Source organism: Erpetoichthys calabaricus, chromosome 14 (assembly GCF_900747795.2).
Source record: "Erpetoichthys calabaricus chromosome 14, fErpCal1.3, whole genome shotgun sequence".
Classification (NCBI taxonomy): Eukaryota; Metazoa; Chordata; class Cladistia; order Polypteriformes; family Polypteridae; genus Erpetoichthys; species Erpetoichthys calabaricus.
This window is the reverse complement of record NC_041407.2, coordinates 81,775,922-81,795,372: the sequence shown is the minus strand read 5'-3', so window position 1 is coordinate 81,795,372 and position 19,451 is coordinate 81,775,922. Positions and strand designations below refer to the sequence as shown.

The following is a 19,451-nucleotide window of genomic DNA, read 5'->3' as shown; positions in this document are numbered from 1 at the left end:
CACCTGTGCTTCATCATTATTTTTCACAGAGTTACAATAACCTTCATCCATCTGTTTGTTTCATAGCCTAAACCTTGCCAGTACTGTAATGTAATTGCTGCTTTCATTGGAAGTAAATGTCAGCGCTGTACTAATTCTGAGAAGAAATATGGTCCACCACATACTTGTGAACAGTGTAAACAGCAGTGTGCCTTTGACAGAAAGGATGACAAAAGGAAGGTATGAAAACAACCTTTACAGTTATGGGTGTTCATGGGTATTTTTAGACTGAATTTCCTACTGACAAAAGCAACAAGTGATGTCTTAAAAATCCTGGTCATGTTATTTTAGTTAGTGAATCAAAAGTGTTTTTAATTAAGCAAGCGTAGCTAACCAAATGCTAGGGATATACCAAGTTTAACTAAAGTTAATTGTCAGGTAAATAAGAAATGTATTCAGTATGCTTAATATTGTTTTTTCTTTCGGGAAGAATGCATGTATATTCACTAACATAAAAAAAAAAAAAAAAACTAAATAAAGTAAAATAAATTTCTTTTTCTTTTTTTTTTTTTTTTTGTAAAATGAGTAGACTGCCATATATGCATATTCTTATTGGTATATGCTGTTGATTACACAGCAAGTCGAGCATCACCTTTTATTGGCTAAGTAGTATTTGAAAGTCAGTAGTGCTAAGAGTGTCTTGCTAAAAACAGATTATTTGTAAACAAGATTATTATTTATACTGGTTTGCTAATATTTCTTATAAATAACATCTGAAGCAGCATATTTTCCCCATCACTCACCCACACATGTTTAGAACTGTTGTGTTTTCCACTCATGAAGTATACCAGTTGCTGAGAGCTAATTTTAGGGATTTTGGGTTATTTCTATATTCTGATCAGAAAAACTGTTTTAGGATGATCTACTTAGAACAGTTATGTCAGTGTCTAGCATACATGCAGGAGGATATAGTGTATCAGTTTAAAACAAACTTCCTATAAACCTGTGCTATTTTATTTTAAGTAATAGAAGTATAGGCATGCAAATAATTGAAAGGGTGTTTATTCTGACAAGGTTAAACATTTAGACAGTATTACTCTTTAATAGACTTAATAAATGTTCTGTCTGTGTTGATTCTGTATGTCAAATTCTAATGGTGGAATCTCATTTAGGGAAACCTTAAACTTGCAATGTGAATCATGAACTTAGCATGCTAAGCTGATTTTTTTTGTTTCTAGGCAGATGATAAGCTGTTGTGCTGGCTTTGCACTTTGTCTTACAAACGTGTCCTCCAGAAGACCAAAGAACAGCGCAAGCACTTGAGTACCTCCTCTGACCCTGGTTTGCAGAAGGCTCCATATGCTAGACATGCTAGTAACAACAACCATTATAACAGGTATTTACAAATTACAAGTTAATTTTGGTCCACACTGTTGAACTCTACAATTTGAACTGATTACCTTGTGGGTGTATAAATACTGTATATATCACATCAGCTATGACTGAACCGATCAAGTAATATTTTTGATCAACTTGTGTTGTTTCAGGTTCTTTAACAACAGTTTTTGAAAAGCATTTCGTTTTACAGTTTATTTTATTGCTTTGTTTCGATGTGACTTGTACAGTTATTTCATGGAATTATCAGTATATTTTCAGTTTTTGGAAAAACCCTCTATAAATTGAAAACATTACATAATTCATTCTGTTGCATCACACATTTTAAGCGTCATTTATTATTTCTGATAATTCCAGATAATTCAAAAATGGTGTGCATATGTTACCAAATTAATATTTCTGCTTTTAGTTGTTTTATTTACTCTTATCTCTGTTTACTGATAAAAACCTGCTGAGTTTTAGAAACAGAAAAATCGTTTAGGGCTCAGGAATCTTAAGAAATGAGTGAAGCAATGAAACAAAAGCAATTAAATGGAAAAAAGTAAAGCTGTACATTAAAAAAGGTGGTAATAGGAATGTAATATTTTTGTTTTAATTTTTACATGCAAAGATCCATACTCAAATAAATGTAATATATAAAAAGTTGGTTTCTAATTAAGAAAATGCTTGGCAGAAGAAACAGCCACATGAGACCCCAGTACCACATTTGAAAGTGATTTAGGGACTGGTTTGCGTTTTTTCTTATCAGAAGTTAAGTGAAGGACACCAGTAGAAAAAGGTTGTTATAGAATTCAGATATCTGTTGTTTCAATTAAAATTCTTCTTTTTCTCTAGTCAAAAAACATTGTCTACATCATCTATTCAAAATGAAATTCCTAAGAAGAAAACCAAGTTTGATGACATCATAGCCAATGAAGACAGGTAATATTCAAAGTGAAAATGATTTAAATTGAAGCAGAATTTGTAAATGTGAGGCAAAATATTTTTAAAATGATATTCTATGTGTCTAAGGGAAACAAAAAATAGCCAAGTGTCCTGTATGAATGATATTTAATATGGAAGAGCTTCCATGTGTCATTTTTTGATGAAAAAAGATTCTTCTGTCATTAAGGGCTGTTGAACTTAAACATAGACTATTTCAGATCTTTCTTGCTGCATCATGCTGTTTAACTAATTTCACTTTAAGATAATGAAACAGAAAATTATCTTGTCAATCAGTCTTCAATATACTTCAAAGAAATGTGTACCGGTAATCACTTTAAAATGAATACATAAAGTGAGATGACATTTAATACTACTATCACAGTGGATCTGTTTTTTTTACTACAAAAGATACCTTAAGTGTGAAGTGAAAGTTTACCAGCCTGTGAATTTTCCATGCAAAAGAAGCTTAGTATCTTCCTACATTATAATTATAAGAATATTGTTTGCTTTTTGGAAGGAGTGGGAATATATCATTGTTGAAAGTAGTGTCAAAGTAAAATAAAGAAGCAGAAAAGGTAGAATGCCTTTCCTTTTAAAGCAGACGCAAGCTGAACAACCGGAAAGGAACATAAAATAAAACACATTAACCAGTGTCTCAGATTCGTGTTGCATTGGAAGGGACGTGTTTATATTTGAATTGATTTTGGCTACTTTGCATTTAACAATTCCATATTCAATACCCTAGCGCACATATTTCTTATTTCCTATTTTAGAACTTGGATAACAATCATTTTCATAATAATTGTCTGGATTTATTTAGGTTGGCTGTTTACCTTCCAAATTCATTTACTCCTTCAACAATCATATTGTACATTCTTAAAAGAAATTAAAAATACAGAAAAAGCAGCAATGTATCTGCATTTCTGGTGTGAAATATTGTTAAGACCACATGCTGTTAAACTTTGAAACATTGACACACATTTATAAGAGTAAAAGCAACCTACTCTTTTCTGAGACAATTCTGATTTTGCAGTGTATTCTGTAGAGCATTACATAAAAGTAGTGCAAAAATACTTTTTCTTTTCTTCCGTTTCCAGTTCTTCTCCATATCTTGCTTTTGACTCCCCCGGAACAAGCCAGCTTACAGTTATAACCCAGCTGAAAGAAGAGGTGGCTGCACTCAAAAAGGTTTTGCTCCAAAAAGACCAGCTAATGCTTGAAAAGGAAAAAAAGGTATGTAGTTAACTGTACCACTTATATTTTGTCCATGTTCATAATATTTTAGTTTTAGCACACTATATAAAAGTTCAGCCTTGTTCTCAATGATCTCTAGATATTAACGTGGATTTAAAGGTTGGAAAATGTATCGAGAAATTCAAAAAATGTATATTCTGAAGTTAGTTTTGAATAAGAACTTGCAGGATAGTGCTTTTAGTTGTGCTGTCCTTCCTTTCAAATGGTTTGTTTTTTTATATTAGCTCACAGAGTTGAAAGCTGAATTTCAGTACCAAGAAAGTCAAATGAGAAGTAAGATGAATCAAATGGAGAAGGCTCACAAGCTTATAGTTGAACAGATCCAGGTATTTATTTTTTTTAGTTTGTGTAATTCAGTATAGGCCTAAAATATATACATGTAATGTAAGTTGTTATTATATACTGTAGTTATGTACATGTTTTTTTAACCTAAAGATTTACTATGTAAAATTTTCTACGTACCATACAGATCATATTTGAGTACGTCCCTAGGATATGTGTATTTTTTAAGAACAGTGTATGAGTTTATAATGGACTTTTTGAATTGTTTTAAACTCTAGTCTATTCACGCTTATTATTTAGTGCTTTAACACTGTTACCCATATATTGGAGAAGTTGCTACTTGTGGTTATTATATTGTAAGAAGAATCAATACAATGAATGATTAGCAACAGGAAATCTGAAGGATTAACAGTTGACTAGCTACTTAAGGTGTACATATTTTTTAATATATTTTGAGGGTGGATTTCAGAAAACAATAGGTGGAGAAAATCTCATTTCGAAGTGGGGTTACTATTCTTTAAAATGTAATTGCAAAAACAAAAAAATATTACTTCTCTATATCATTAAGACTTAGTGTTAACAATATTTATGGTGTTATGTTCTGTCCTTCAGTTTGTCTGTCCCATTGTTAGAAACATTGCAGCTTTTAAGAAAAATGGGTAAATACAGAAAGAATCCTGGTAAAGTACAAACTTTGGGGAAAGTTGTGTCGCTTAATGGGAATCTTCATATATTATATGAATAGGGTATTATATACAGTGGAACCTTGGTACACGTACAAATCGGTTTACGACCAAAAAGTTTGCCAAACTTTTGCCTTGGTTCACGACCACACACTCGGTATACGAACAAGCCAGTTTCTCTTTCGGTTTGTACATGTTCAGTCTCTCCCTGTGCATTTCCTGTGCAGCAAGCGAGAGAGCGCGACACACACACACACACACACACAGGCAACGCGAGAGAGAGCTGGATGCATAAGGTAGGAAGGCAGTTAAAGAATGAGCTGGGCTTGATTTTGTTTTCACTTCTGTTTACAGCGATCGGTTCGTAGCGTGCATTGTTGCAATGTTACTTTTCTTGGTGGTTTATTAAATTACGGATTTTTTCAAATGTTCACTTTTTCCCTTGTGCTTAAAACTCAAAAAAAAAAAAAGTGTTTTTAGTCAGTGGTTGGTAGCACTATAGCGTGAACTATTGCAATGTTAGTTTTCTCTGTTGTTCAAGGTTTTCTCAGTGTTATTCAATGTTTTTACATTTAGTTTACTATTACGCTGTGCATTCTATGGTTTAATTAACTATATTTGTGCTTAAAAACGTAAAAAAATATATACATACAATTCGTATGGTCTGGAATGGATTAATTGTATTTACATACAATCCTATGGGGGAAATTGCTTTGGTTCCCGACCAAATCGGTTTACGACCAGAGTTTTGGAATGAATTATGGTCATGAACCGAGGTTCCACTGTATTTTGAAATAATTAATAATGGCATAACTAAATAATTTTGTGTTGAACTGGTGTCTTGTCTAGGATTGTTTCCTTCCTCCTTCTAGGCACTACTACGATAGGCTACTGGTACCTGTGACCCTGTACTGAAGTAACGGAGTTCACAGAATTCACTATTAAACAATATGTTTCCTGCACAGATAATGAAAGCTGTACTTACTGTATTTCTGTTGATAATCAACTTCAGTGACTACTTAAGTTTAATTTGTTTCAGCTGATTTAGAGTAAAAAGTATGCTGTGGTTTGAAAAAAAACTAACCATACACAGTAAACTGTACTTAAGATACCTATGTATAGGATTATTATTGGGGGAAAAAACCTGTGTTTCCTTGAGAATTAAATGGGATTTAATTTTTTTTCTTTTTCAGGTCAGAAATCGAGATCTTATAAAACAGGTGGCTTCACTGTCTAAAGGAAAACGAATGGAGAGGCTGGGAGCAATAACATCACCTTAGAAACAGTGTAAAGCTCAAAACTAAAAGGAGGATGTTATCTGGAAGTCGATAGTTGCCATTGTAAATAATTTCAATATTTTAATATATGCAAAGCTTGCTTTAATTTTATATTAAGTGTGCATGTGTGGTTTTAAGAAAAGGGAAACACAAATACAATAGAAAGGAATGGGTGATTATGCATTTAAAATTCAGAATAAGAACATTTTTTTGCTGTTTGTAAACTGCTGAACTTCAAGAACAGTGTGTACACCAATCCCACCAAATCTGGTTTTAAAGTTCTTGTTCTGGAAGGAATTACAGGTGTATAGATTTTTAATTCAGATTGTTTATACTAATATATTCTTTCAAAACATACAACAAATACAGTCGGGAAGTATTTGGACAGTGATGCAACTGTCATAATTTTGGCTCTGTATGACATCACAATGGATTTGGAATAAAGCAATCAAGATGTGATTGAAGTATAGACTTTCAGCTTTAATTGGAGGGGTTTAACAAAAATATTGTATAAGCTTTTTAGAAAACACAGACATTTTTATACATAGTTCCCCTGTTTTCAGGGGCTCAAAAGTATTTGGACAAACTACCATAATCATAAATATAATGATCATTTTCAATATTTGGCTGAAAATCCTTTACGGACCATGATTGCCTGAAGTCTAGAAATCAGGGCATCTCCAACTGCTGGGTTTCCACCCTATCGATATCTTTGCCTGGAGTACTGCAGTTGTCTTCATGTGGTGCTTGTTCATTGGACTTTCTTCCATCAGTTTCATCTTCAGCAAGTGAAATGCATGTCCAGTTGGGTCAGTGTCGGTTGATTGACTTGTCCTTTGAAGAATATTCCACTTCTTTGCATTGAAAGCACTTGGTTTGCTTTCACTGTATGCTTTGGCTTATTGTGCATCTCTACTGTGAAACATGGTCCTATCACTTTTTCACCATTTGTCTGAATCTGAGGTGATAAAATATCAATGTACACTTCGAGATTTATCCTACTACATCTGCCAGCGGTCATATCATCCATAAACACTAGTGACTTACTTCCATTGGCAGTCATGAATGTTTTATAGATGATGTTGTTATACATTGGATCATGAGCCATTCATTTTCTTCTTCATACGCTTCTCTTTCCATCATTCTGGTATATATTGATCTTAGTTTCCTTTTGTCCAAAGAAAATTGTTCCAGGACTGGACAAGCTTTTAAAAATGTCTTCTGACAAAGTCTAATCTGTCATTCATATGCTTGAAGTTTATCAGTGGTTTGCACTTTGTGTAAGCCCTCTGTCTTTACTTTCATGACGTTTTCTCTTGATTGTGGACTTTTGCATTGATAGGCGTACCTCCTGGAGAGTATTCTTGTTTTAGCTGAATGTTGTGAAGGGTTTTTTTCTTCACCAAGGACAGAATTCTGCAATCATTCAGCACATTTGTCCTCAATGATTGTCCTTCTTTTGAAGGATATACCACATGGTTGATTTGATCACTCCTGGTGTTTCTGCTATCTCTCTAAAGGGTTTCTTTTGTTTTCTCAGCCTAATGATGGACTGTTTTTATTTGCTAATACAACTCTTTGGACCTCATATTGAGAGTTCACAGTGACAGCTTCCAAATGCAAATTCCACACTTGAATCAATTCTAGACCTTCTACCTACAAAATAATTAATGGAATAATAAGGGAACTGCTCCCACCTGCCTATGGAAGAGCTTGTCAGTCAAATGTCCAAATACTTTTGATACCCTGGAAATTGGGGGGTGGGGCTATTCAGAAAAATGCCTATCATTCCTAAACGGCTCATACGATATTTTTGGTAAACCCCTTAAATTAAAGCTTAAAACCTACACTTCAATCCCATAATGATTGCTTTATTTCTATTACATTGTGGGGTTGTACAGAGACAAAATTATGAAAATCGTGTCACTGTCCAAATACTTATGGACCTGACCCTATTTCTAAATAAAAATAATGTTTTCAATTTCAAGTCTGTTTTACATGAACTGTTCTCTAACCTGATTCAGATTTAAGAAGTAGTCTGTACAGCAGAGGAGGGCCCATCTGTTTTGCAGGTTAGCTACTGTGGTGAGTCTGTCCTTAAGAAAAATATTAGCTATCAGTGCTTACCAGTGATTTTAATGTGTAAGACATTTCACTATCCAAACACTTTTCCTATGAAAAATTGCACCATTTCTCAAGTGTGGCAGGGCTTTTGAGAAACCAGCCCTATTTTTTTTGGTTGTATAGAAAATAAAATTGAACCTCTGCTGTCAGTTGTCTGACTGCTTGTGCACTTATTTTTTGTCCAAATAAGCTGACCAGTGAATTTTATATTCCAAAAGTAAAATATCACAAGTATTTATTAAGAAACTTCAGCTCATAGTGCCTTTTGAAAATTTAGGGTGCAGTTGCCAGCATCAGATCAAAGCTAGCCAGCATGTCGGATAAAAATCAGTATGATGACTTGAAAAAACTCAGGATGTTCCAATAACAACTTTTGACCTCAAAAGTGTCATAGGAAAGCATTTTAAACAACAGATTATTTCATTATTTTTATATATATAAATAAATCCCACAATAAGTTTGTGTCCTGCTCTTTCTAAAGAAAAACATTTTTAACAATGGGCCTTTCTTACGGCCATGTAACATTATCCAGCATTTAAAGCAATTTTCAGTCATAGACTTCATTTTCATAATATAAGTGATTTCATGGCATGCTCCCATGACCTCAAGTTGCATAGTGTGACATACCGGTGACTCGGTCAGCTGAGATTGCATTTCAACTCGCTTTACCTGTAAACGCTTCATATAGTATCACCTCCATCAGGAAACGCATTATTGGCTGTTAGGAAAAGGAGCGAGTACACAATTCTACCCATCTTGGAGGTGGGTAATTTGACATTGCCTGCGATTTCTAATCATACAATTTTACGTACACAGGCAGTGAGATCAGCAACTACAGTTGTGAAGTTTGACATCCTCACCTACTACGAAGTCAAGTAACGTGACTTCGGTTTTAGCTTCAGCATTCGGTCATTCAATATCAAGGTTGTATTCCATCTATTCTCAGCTATGTTAAAATTAAATGGCACACAATATGGGCAGATTTTAGCCCAAAAAATTAAATTTCGAAAGGGAAAAAATATTTGTGGATTTGGAATATTTACTATTCCTGCAAGTTTTAATGTTACACCGGCCTATTTTCATTTAATAATTACCGTATATTTCGCTCCATAAGACACACCTGACCATAAGACGCACCTAGGTTTAGAGGAGGAAAACAAGAAAAAAAATATTCTGAACCAAATGGTGTACTAACATATTTAATAAAATATAGCAGAATAATATTTCAACCATGTAAAGTCAACAGTGGTATTAAGAACCATCATCACTGTCATTAACAAATGAGGAGAGACTTTAAGGTTCAAGCACTCTTCTAGTTTTCTGGAAACCCCAAGAACTCCTCATCACTCTTGTCAGAATTTATGAAGCTCAGTTGCTCACAATCACTGATATCACTTTCTTTGCTATCTTCATATATGATACTATCTTCAGTTCCATCTGAAGCATTGCTAATGGCAGCTTCCACCTGCAGCTATAGACTGTTCAGTACGCGAGCGACTCTCCACGTTAGTGTTTAGATCTGGACAGTGCAAGTGCCCAAAACATTAACATTTATATGTTACATATGTAAAGCCAGATCGAATTTTATTTACCTTGATTTATGTACTTACTTCCTACAGCGCAAAGTCACAAGTAGACTGCAGAGCTTCCTGTGTTTGATCGACACGGGCATGCTCAAAAAAAAACACGTGTAATTCCACGAAAAGTGCATGCTGACACTTCAGTTTGTAAGCAATGGTACGAGAATGCAGTCAGACTTCATTTTTGGGCACATACACCGTCCAGATCTAAACACTAGCGTGGAGAGTCACTCACGTACTGAAGAGTCTATAGCGGCAGGTGTAAGCTGCTGTCCCTGTACTTTGTATACAAGAACCAGATCGAATTTTATTTACCTATTTACCTTAATTTATTTACTTATCATCCTTTAGCGTAAAGTCACAAGTAGACTGCAGAGCTTCCCGTGTACATAAAGTACAATGACTGCAAAAGTGCGACGTGCATTCTTTCTCCGATGTAGAACCCTCGTCATCATCTGAGTTCACCTCTGTTATAGGATGACTTTATGTGAAAACATAAACACAGATCGGGGAAGCATGAAGCATGAACACGACTGAGAGAATAAAACTGAATAAAAAAAAAACAAAGCTAACCTTTACAAGTACCATAAATTTACACCAGCTGTTACAGACTCAAATCAAATGTATGTTTTTATTCTAAAATAGTAAGAATAAGAGCAGCTCACTTCTCAAAATGGAGTCGTCCGGGGTTGAACCCGTGAAGTTTTCATTACCAATCAACAGTTGTTACCGTTGCGCCACCAAAGTGGTTGTATCCAAAGCGTGTCAATGTCACACCCTATCGCGGGTTCTTTTTCTGCAGTTATATTCTTGAATACAAGTGCACTTGTTCTGTTATATTTGTACCTTTTGTGAAAGTGTTTACTTGATATTTGGACTTCAGGCTTCACACATTATACACTTCATATCTATATTTTGTCAATTATTGCTAAAACATGACAAACGTTTCTATTGTAACGATGTGTTTACATAGATTGTTGTAGAAACGGAACACACATGCAATGCATGCGTTCCAAATAATGATTTAGTATTTATAAAGGGTGTCATTTTGCTTGACTTCTTACTCTATACAACTCTAAGCAACTGACACGCAGGTAAACAGACTTGAGCGTAGAAAACTGTGCGGCGGTGGGGGGGATGTGATAGCAGGCTGCTTGCTGCTTATCGACACATTTACAAGACAAAAGACGCTGACGGAGAGGTGTGAAGGGATTTAAGGTGGGATGAATTTTTACGAGTTTTTTCGTATGCTTTGGTAATTCTAGTGTTAAGCATCCCCAAGGATTTCTCATGGGCCTACCACTTACTCTTCTAACAGCTGTTGCTACCGCTGACAGGTCAGGAAATACACATCATGGTCTGTGACACAATATTTGCTCCATAAGACGCACAGACATTTCCACCCACTTTTGAGGGAAAAAAAGTGCGTCTTATGGAGCGAAAAATACGGTAGATACCTTGGTGACAGATAACAATCAGTCTTTATGTAGTCTATATTTATTGTAAAGTAAACACTTGATTTGACACAATGATTTGCAACATGTATTAGTGGCATATGCAGCTCAATCTCTAAGGGGGCCTGAAGTGGGCAGCTGCCCAGGGCTCTGCAACCCGCTGAAGTCCCCCTTCACATAAGTATAATATTATGAATACTTAAATATTTGAATCAAGTGAACACAAAACTCTTGTTTTTACTCGCAATGAAATCTACTGTCTGTTACTAACATCCCTAAACTGGAAAGCCTATCTTGCCCAGAGTGGCCACATTTATATCTTGAGGTTTCCTGATATTACTGTCATTTCTAATTCAGATCATGATACAGATCTAAAATCCAGATATTTTCCTACAAATGTAAAGTAACAAAGTAAAGAAAATAGTTAGAATGAAATAATATATTCATATATTTAGTGCATTTTCCTGATGAACCACTGTGCTGGTTATGCACTTTACTGTGGTTGATAATTTCTTGCTACTTTCCTGCACTTGCATTTTTTTTTTAAATTTGTTTGAATGTCTGTGAGATTAATTTCTGCTGTCTCTTATGTAAGTGTGAAATTGTGCAAAATAACGCAAAAGTAAACTGCTACTCATCTATCCATTTAGCTGTGGCGCTATAGATTGTGAAAGAAATGTCACACTGGCCTATTTTCAATTAATAATGAAATTAAGTTAACATACTTCACCTTGCTCAATTTATTCTAAGAGTATTACTCATTACTGTTTATCTTCCTCTTCATAATCGCTTTTAACCTCAAATTATTAATTTAAATGTTTTCATATCATAAATTGTAAGGTCCCATTAAAAAGTGTGGATTCCTTCACAATGACCACAGAGTAGCAGGTAATTTTCTCAAAGGCGCTCTGGATAGCAGGGAGTAAAAGCAGAATTGTTTAATTTTATTAATCATCTTGTGACCTCTCTGCTAGAAAACGTGAATTAAAGAACTGTTTTTGTAATTCTCTTTAATATTCTCCAGTGATATTCACAGGTTTAAATATACCTTTTTGTAACTGTTTCTTGTGATGTTTGATAATTATATATGTATATGGTTTTATTTTATCACTGAGGTTGTGTGCTGTACACTAAACATTATCAATTCATTAATAGCTCACATGGGTTATTTATAATGGTGTATAAACCTTACAAAGTTGCAAGTTTTTTATGTGTTGAACCTTGCATGGTGCTTATTTATTACAAACGTGTTTTTTGTGACTTTTTTATGTACTCCTTATATGTGATTTTTTTATATTAATGCAAGCAAAACTTTTAAACACTTTTTTTATGCACTGTTTATATTCTGTGATGTGTAATCAGTCTACATTGTAGACAACGGGTGCTATAATATATCTACCACCACTTTCTGTACAATAAAGAAATTGTGTCCGCTTCAGATCTATATTTGTCCTTTTTCCCCCCCTCTCATTTGTTTCTCTGATTTGGCTTAGTTAGTATAGTGAAACAGGGGACAATAATTCGTGATTCTGTGTCACAGGTCTGAGGAACAGGGTTCAGTTCACAGCTTGTTCACTGTCTGGTGTAAAGTATATAATCTGTATCTAGGTATTCTGCTAAAGCATCTTTATTTATTAGGTTATGTAGAAGCAAATCCCTTTATTTAAAGCTTCATTTTCACAAATTTCATTTTAGGAATCTGTGCCATATTTTACTTATGCTGTCCTGTACTGGGCACTCTCATATAAACATGAAAACTACGTCAATTTAGAATCATCAATTACCCTAATGTGTATATATATAGTATATTTGGAATGTGGGAAAAGGCCATAGTATACAGCACGGAGAAAAACAAGTGGAAAGTGGGAGAATATGCTATCTCCTTACAGACGATGCGAGTCCCAAAGTTATTCAATTTCTAAAAAAAGAGCAGATACCTTGATATCTTAATATTGAAGTATGGCTTAATCCAAGAGTTCTTCAGAAAGTTTCTACACTTTTGTACATTTTACAGATATTTCAAATTCTTGACTTCTTGATATTGTCTGCTTTGTTCTCAGTACAGTTAAATCAGAACTCTACCAGCTTCTGAATAGCTTCAGAAAAAAGTGTTTTGGTTCATTATGAAGAAAGCTGAGCAGCACTTCCACATTGTCCTTACCTGCAGATTAATGTCCTGTTCCAGTGGTAATACGATTCCCTCTATCGTTACTCTTCAGTCATTGTGAACAATGATTCTAACTTCTCTTCAGAGGTTAATGTGGACTGTTGTCTCAAGAATTGTTCAAGCCATCATAGTTGTACAACTGGTTTTGTGCTTCTCTAGCCACTCCTGCACATTGATAAGGTATGTCCTCATACTGAGAGCATAAACTACAGCTCCTTTGACATGTTCTGCCAACAGATGTGGCTCATGCAAGGTTATAATGTGTGTGCCATATTTAAACATGCATAAAAATTGTTGACACTAACAGCAAGGTTAACAACAGCAGGGTACCAAAGCACCTGACTAACAGTTATAGTGTCACAAAATCTTTGCAAACAACTCAACGATCCTAATACTGAGGCTGAATCAGGCAGTAACTAAATAAACAAAAAAAAAAACAAACAAAATAACCCTTATTTTATACATTTATATTATGTAAGGTATTTATGTTTAAAAAATACAGTGTGTACATACAGTATATTTATTTATTTATTTATGAGAAATCCTCAAACTGGTCGTTTTCAAATCCACTGTATTAGACATTCAGCCACACAACCCCATTTATTTTTATATGAGGTGGAAAATTAAATATCGTATGAAATGTACAGGTCATTGCAGTAGTGATTTGCTAGATGAATTGAACTAAGTGCAAGTGTTAGTCTGTTGAAGTTGAAGTTCTGTATTTCTGGGAAGTGCATGCTTTACATTCTGACAACCTTTTGTTTAAAGGTTTATTTATTCTAAGGAGTGTTTATAGCAGCAGAGTCAGGAGGCAGGAGTATTTAGAAGTGTTAAAGTGTTGCTCAGAATTTTGTACGCTGCAGTATTGCATTCAGTTGAATGTCGTGGTCCACTAAGTGTATTCATGGACAGCTAGTTTGCTAACCTTAATTTTATATTTGTTTTTAATCTGTTTTAATATCCCCATTTATTTGCTTTTTTTCAGTCCCAAAGATAAAAAGCTTCCTTTACTTTATAATAAGGCTGTTCTAATTATTTCCATCAAAAGGCCTGTAGTGCAAACATCATGGGGCTTCCTCTGATTAATACACCAATCGATTTGTAAGAGTAAAAGGGGATGGTCTACAAGATGGTAGTGACACCTGCTATGTTATATGGATTGGAGACGGCACTGTCCAAAAAACAGGAGAAAGAGCTGGAGGTGGCGGAGATGTTAAGATTTGCATTGGGCGTGATGAGGATGGACAGGATTAGAAATGAGGACATCAGAGGGTCAGCTGAAGTTTGACGGTTGGGAGACAAAGTCAGAGAGGCGAGATTGCTTTGGTTTGGACATGTGCAGAGAAGAGATGCTGAGTATACTGGGAGAAGGATGTTAAGGATGGAGCTGCCAGGTAAGAGGAAAAGAGGAAGGCCTAAGAGAAGGTTTATGGATGTGGTGAGAGAGGACATGAAGGTAGTGGGTGTGACTGAGCAAGATGACGAGGACAAAGATATGGAAGAAGATGATCCACTGAGGAAACCCCTAATGGGAGCAGCCAAAAGAAGTAGAAGATGATCTTAGCCTGCCACTAAGCAATGAGGTCCCCTGACACCTAATAGAACATTGCCAATGCTGCTTATATGAACATATATTTTCTAAACCAGTGTGTTAATTTGTTTCTTGTGATTTGGATTTTTGCTTTTTTTAAGTATTTCCAGATCAGTGCCTCTGATTCTAGTTATTATTATAAAACGTGTTTGAGTATCTGTTGCCTTCCAAACAGTTTTGGCTTACTGAGATCAAGAAAGCTTTTTTGCAGTGTCAGAAAATTTAATTATTTCATGTAAATACATATTACATTCTAAATCGTGTTTGTTTTGTTTTATCTTTTTTGTTGATTTTTTTTTTTTGTTTACACTACCCATCTTGTATTTCTTTCTTTACAAGCCTTCCAATCTGGAACCCTTGGATTCTAAACAAATAAAAAAACAGTTCCGTAATCTCATCAAACTGTAATCAGCCATTTTCTGAGGGGCGGCTTTATTCTAGTATGGTGCCTTGGAACCAAAGCGTATTGGCACAAGAGAGGGTCCCAGTTCTTTTACATGGCACACTCACAGATACACTCCCACTTAATCATGTACTGATAGAAAATGCTGGGCTACCAAGCTCTACATTGATAGTAATGTGCACAAGACAGAAAGCAGCCTGGGAAGGAACAACAATACCACAAGGGTCACTTGTCCCAAGTGGTGCTTACACCAGATCAGTTTAGACTGAACTGTTAAAAAACGCGTCCACACAGACACTGGAGAATGTGCAAAGTCCACACAGACTTTGAGTAAGTTTGCAGTCACTCCCGGGTCCAGGTTATTTAGAGAATACCATTCATTCATAAGAATCATCGACATGTAGATCTGTTGCAAAGAACTGTGCTAATAAATGCCTTCCATTGTGTTTTGTTCATTGTGCTGCAAAAACTTTGGTCCATAGCTTAGTGGTACCGACCCACAGCTTTAGGGGCCCCAGTTCCTTACCTGGTCACTGTTTGTGCAGGCTGCATGCTTTCTCCTAGCCAGCGTGTGTTTTGTCTGCATGGTCTTGTTTTATCTCACATTCAGATGAAATACAGCTTATGTTGTTATTAATGACTTCAAAATGTACAGCTATGAGTGAATCGTGAGGCTTATTTGTTTAAACACACACCCACGCATTTGTCAAGTGGTCTCAGGGCTCCCATTCAAAATCTGCTATCTGGGTCTGCCTGGAAATCTTTTTTTTGTTTGTTTTAGGGGCAAAATGAACGAATTTGCATGGTCAGTAATATTTCTGTTTTGACACAGTAGGTGAAGACTCATTTTCATTTCACAGAAATTACATTTCTGGGAGAAGAAGTGTATTTTTTGTGGTAATTGTTAATATTCTGTATTACCATAACTACTTTAGCATCTCAGATAGTTGTCAGTCTACTTTTACTTTTAGTATTGCATTTTCAAAAATGGCAGGCACAGGGGTGCTGGGGTTAGTGATGCTTCCTCAAAAAGGAAGCAGCCAGTGTTTGAATACAATGACACCACATAGGTGTCCTCCCCGTGTCCATGTCCAGAGTCTACATCTGTCCTACCACATCTTAAGACCTGTCTGTTCGATTAGTGGACGATTCTGAACTGGTCATACATGTGAGTGCCACTTTGATGGTTAATGCAGGTCTTCTCCCTTACGCTGTCAGGTTAGGCTCCTGAAGGCCTGAATGAGACTGAGTACATTCAAGTTTTATATTATTTATGACAACCAGATATCATCCATCTTGCATATAAACAGTCCAGGGGTTTAGTGGTTATCACTGTATTTCTGTAATTCAACTTTGTGATTGTATGTCACTTATTGCAGGATATCCCAGTGCTGAGATACTCGTGGTACACTTGATTGTTTGCATTTGACCTGAACTAATGATCCTTGTTGAGTTCCTCTGTGGTTTTTAAAAAGAGAAGATTGGTGAATTGAGCCTGAATTGGGTGATCCAGCAGTGGAGACAGCATTCAGACTAATGATCACATGGGTTTAAAAATGCTAGCCTTGTGCACTGAAAGGTCAATGTTTCATTAATAAATAACAATAGTTAGTTAATAGCTAATTTTGCAAACTTGGAAGTTTTCAGTTTTGTTTTCTATGATATGTAAAGAGTTCTGTAGGATTCCTAAGTACAGACAAGCAAGATTTTGTGCATAATTTAATTTCAATATTTAAAATATATATATGCTACCCGATGAGAGTTTTGGAACACCTCAGTTTTTCTAATTTAATCAGTTGAAATGCAATTAATAACCTAAAATGGTGAAAAGGTAAGTAGTAAACTGCCAGAGGTTTACATTTAAAGTTTAGGTTAGCAAAAATTGAAAATAAAAGAAATTTCAGAATATTGCAAATGGGCCTACTTTAGAGATCATCTAATAGGTTACAACCTAGCAGATGTTCTGCAGCAATTAAAGAAAATGAAGCCTTGCAAGTTGAAGCAAACAATTTGCCCAGGTGTCCCAAGTTCTGTTGATTACTTAATAACCCTCAGTCTGTCTTAAAGCAGAGTTAAAACAGACTGTCTTACCACACCCTCTGAAGTACTACTTGGACAATATTACACTGTAGAAAGTTGTAAAAAGTTGTAAAATCAAGTGATAATGGCAAGAAAACAGCAATTTATAAATGAAATGACACAGAGTGTTATTACCCTTAGAAGTGTATGCCTTTCATTTATAGAAATGTATCCGTGAGTACAGTGGTGTTCTACACAATCTAAAGGCAACTGGAAAATGGGAAAAAAACTCTTGATTGGAAGAGATCTGGCAGACCCAAAGTCACAACCCAATCACAAGACAAGTTTCTGAGGGTCACCAGCTTGCACGATAGGCGCCTCACAGCACAACAGCTTCAAGCACAGTTTAACAGTGCAGGTCAAAAAAAGCAAGTGTCAGTTTCTGCTGCGCAGAGGAGACTTTGTGCAGTCTGCAGTTGTCCATAGCTGGTATTTCAAGGCCCTCTTTGTCTTTTAAAGAATGGCTTTCTCACACCTGCAGCACAAAGTCAACTTAGCTTTGTAGAATGTCTCTTAATCCTTCCTTATAGAAAACTAAAGAGGGATGCATAAGCAAACACACATTTGGTTATTTTTCAGGATGTCTCCCTTCCCTTATGTTGGTCTGTATAATTATTATTAAAAGCCTTATGTAAGTGCTTTGGACGAGAACATCTAAAGTTTATCTGCTGAAATTTGTTTTTTGTATGCCAAAATACAGACAGAAAATACAGTATAATCAATTGTATTTCTGACCCTAAATCTTCTTTTGTCTGATAGAAATACATCATCTGGGAGGTTCACTTGATTAAATGTGAAGGTAGCACAGCCCTGGTCATCCAGAAACTGACAAAAAGCTCACAGTGATAACACAGCTTTGGGACTCCTCATCCAAGGTATGTTGCCACATCAATTTTTAAAGTTAAGTATGTGCTGTAACATGACTTTGATTTAAAGACAGAAAAGAAAAATGTGATCCATTTCCAAAAAAGTTGGGACAGTACAGGAAATATTAATAAAAACAAAAAGGAGCAATTGTTAAATTTACTTTAACTTCTGTTCGAACAAAAGCAGTATGAAGAGCTAATCGACTGCATTGTCTTTGAATACATATGTTTCTTCTGAAATTGAGGCTGCTGAACTCATCTCTTTACTGTGTCAATTTGCAGTTTTGAAAATCACAGGGAAAGTTAAGCAACTGTGTGCCAACGTCCCAGCAGAGCCGTGCTTGCCCCTTTTTCTGACAACCAATAGCATGCTGCCTAAGGAATCCAGTGCTGTACAAAGGGTTACCAGGTAAAAGGAATTCAGCTGTAATCTCAGTCACTTTTTTCTCTTTTTTCCATTCTTTTGTGATTCATAAAAAAACACAAGACATCAGACAGTCAAGCTCCTCTTTTACTTATGAGTTGTAAAACACCCACATTCCTTATTCCTCCTTGTTGTATTTAATGTGTTGTAATTCTAGATGAACATTCGTTAGTTGTCGTGCACAGAGAGCCCACCCGTACAACTAAGGACAAACTCAGACCTGTTTGATTTTGTCAGGGTGAGTCGCTGGGTATGTCACATTACACAGCTGACCTCCACAGGAGCGCAAAACCACTGTGTGCCATGGCCTTTACTTACCTTGCTTCCTGTTGTTCGAATAAAAACACAAGACAAATTTCTGTTAATCTTGAATAGCTGCTGCAGTGCTGTTCTGGAATAAGGAACCTGGGGAAAATTAATTAATTGATACTTTCGCTAAAGGCTGTAGCTACTACATTGGAATGTATCAATGTAGCAACTAAATGCATGAATGAATGAATGAAGGAACATGGTAGAGTATTTAGATTGGGCCATGCAGAAGAGGGCTTTCTTATGCTGTTTAATGCTCTCTGTCTATGCAGAATAATGAACTTTTGAGTTTTATTTTTTTCCACATGCACTCTTTTTTATTTATTGTTATGTAATCAAATGAAATTTATTTACATTTTAAGGCAGCTTTGTTTTGAGAGCAATTATTTAATCTAAAGACTATTTCAGAAACAAGTTTACAGGATTTTTACAAGGTTGTTTACAAATGATCTCATAGCTATTCATTGGTTAACCCTAAAATTTGATTAACCTTGCAGTAAAATTTTTATTTATTTAGTGCATAGTTTTGCTTTTTGCCTTCATATTTACTGAAATTTGTAGAATCAATTCAATATTAGTTAAAAAAGGATTTTAAATCTATGTATATGTACAATGTCTGCATGTCTATCTGTCTGTATGTTACTTATACAATCCTAATCC

At 35.4% G+C, this 19,451-nt stretch overlaps 1 protein-coding gene across 2 annotated transcripts in view; it reads left to right on the top strand.

Annotated features, from left to right (window-relative positions):
* The window catches only part of LOC114664578 (protein FAM76A-like), a 35,637-nt gene extending 17,565 nt beyond the window's left edge, over positions 1-18,072 (top strand). Inside the window, exons 4-10 of one of the 2 annotated variants that reach the window (XR_003718273.2) lie at positions 67-219; positions 1,218-1,375; positions 2,209-2,295; positions 3,396-3,531; positions 3,777-3,878; positions 5,711-5,857; positions 17,952-18,072. Coding sequence is in view for 1 of the 2 variants with exons in the window: in XM_028818746.2 (XP_028674579.1) it covers positions 67-219; positions 1,218-1,375; positions 2,209-2,295; positions 3,396-3,531; positions 3,777-3,878; positions 5,711-5,797 (723 nt within the window). In the remaining variant the exon portion in view is untranslated. Of the gene's footprint in view, positions 1-66; positions 220-1,217; positions 1,376-2,208; positions 2,296-3,395; positions 3,532-3,776; positions 3,879-5,710; positions 12,391-17,951 lie in introns of those variants that run through there. The other variant, XM_028818746.2, reaches the window with a different exon arrangement.
* The last annotated feature ends 1,379 nt before the right edge of the window (positions 18,073-19,451 follow it).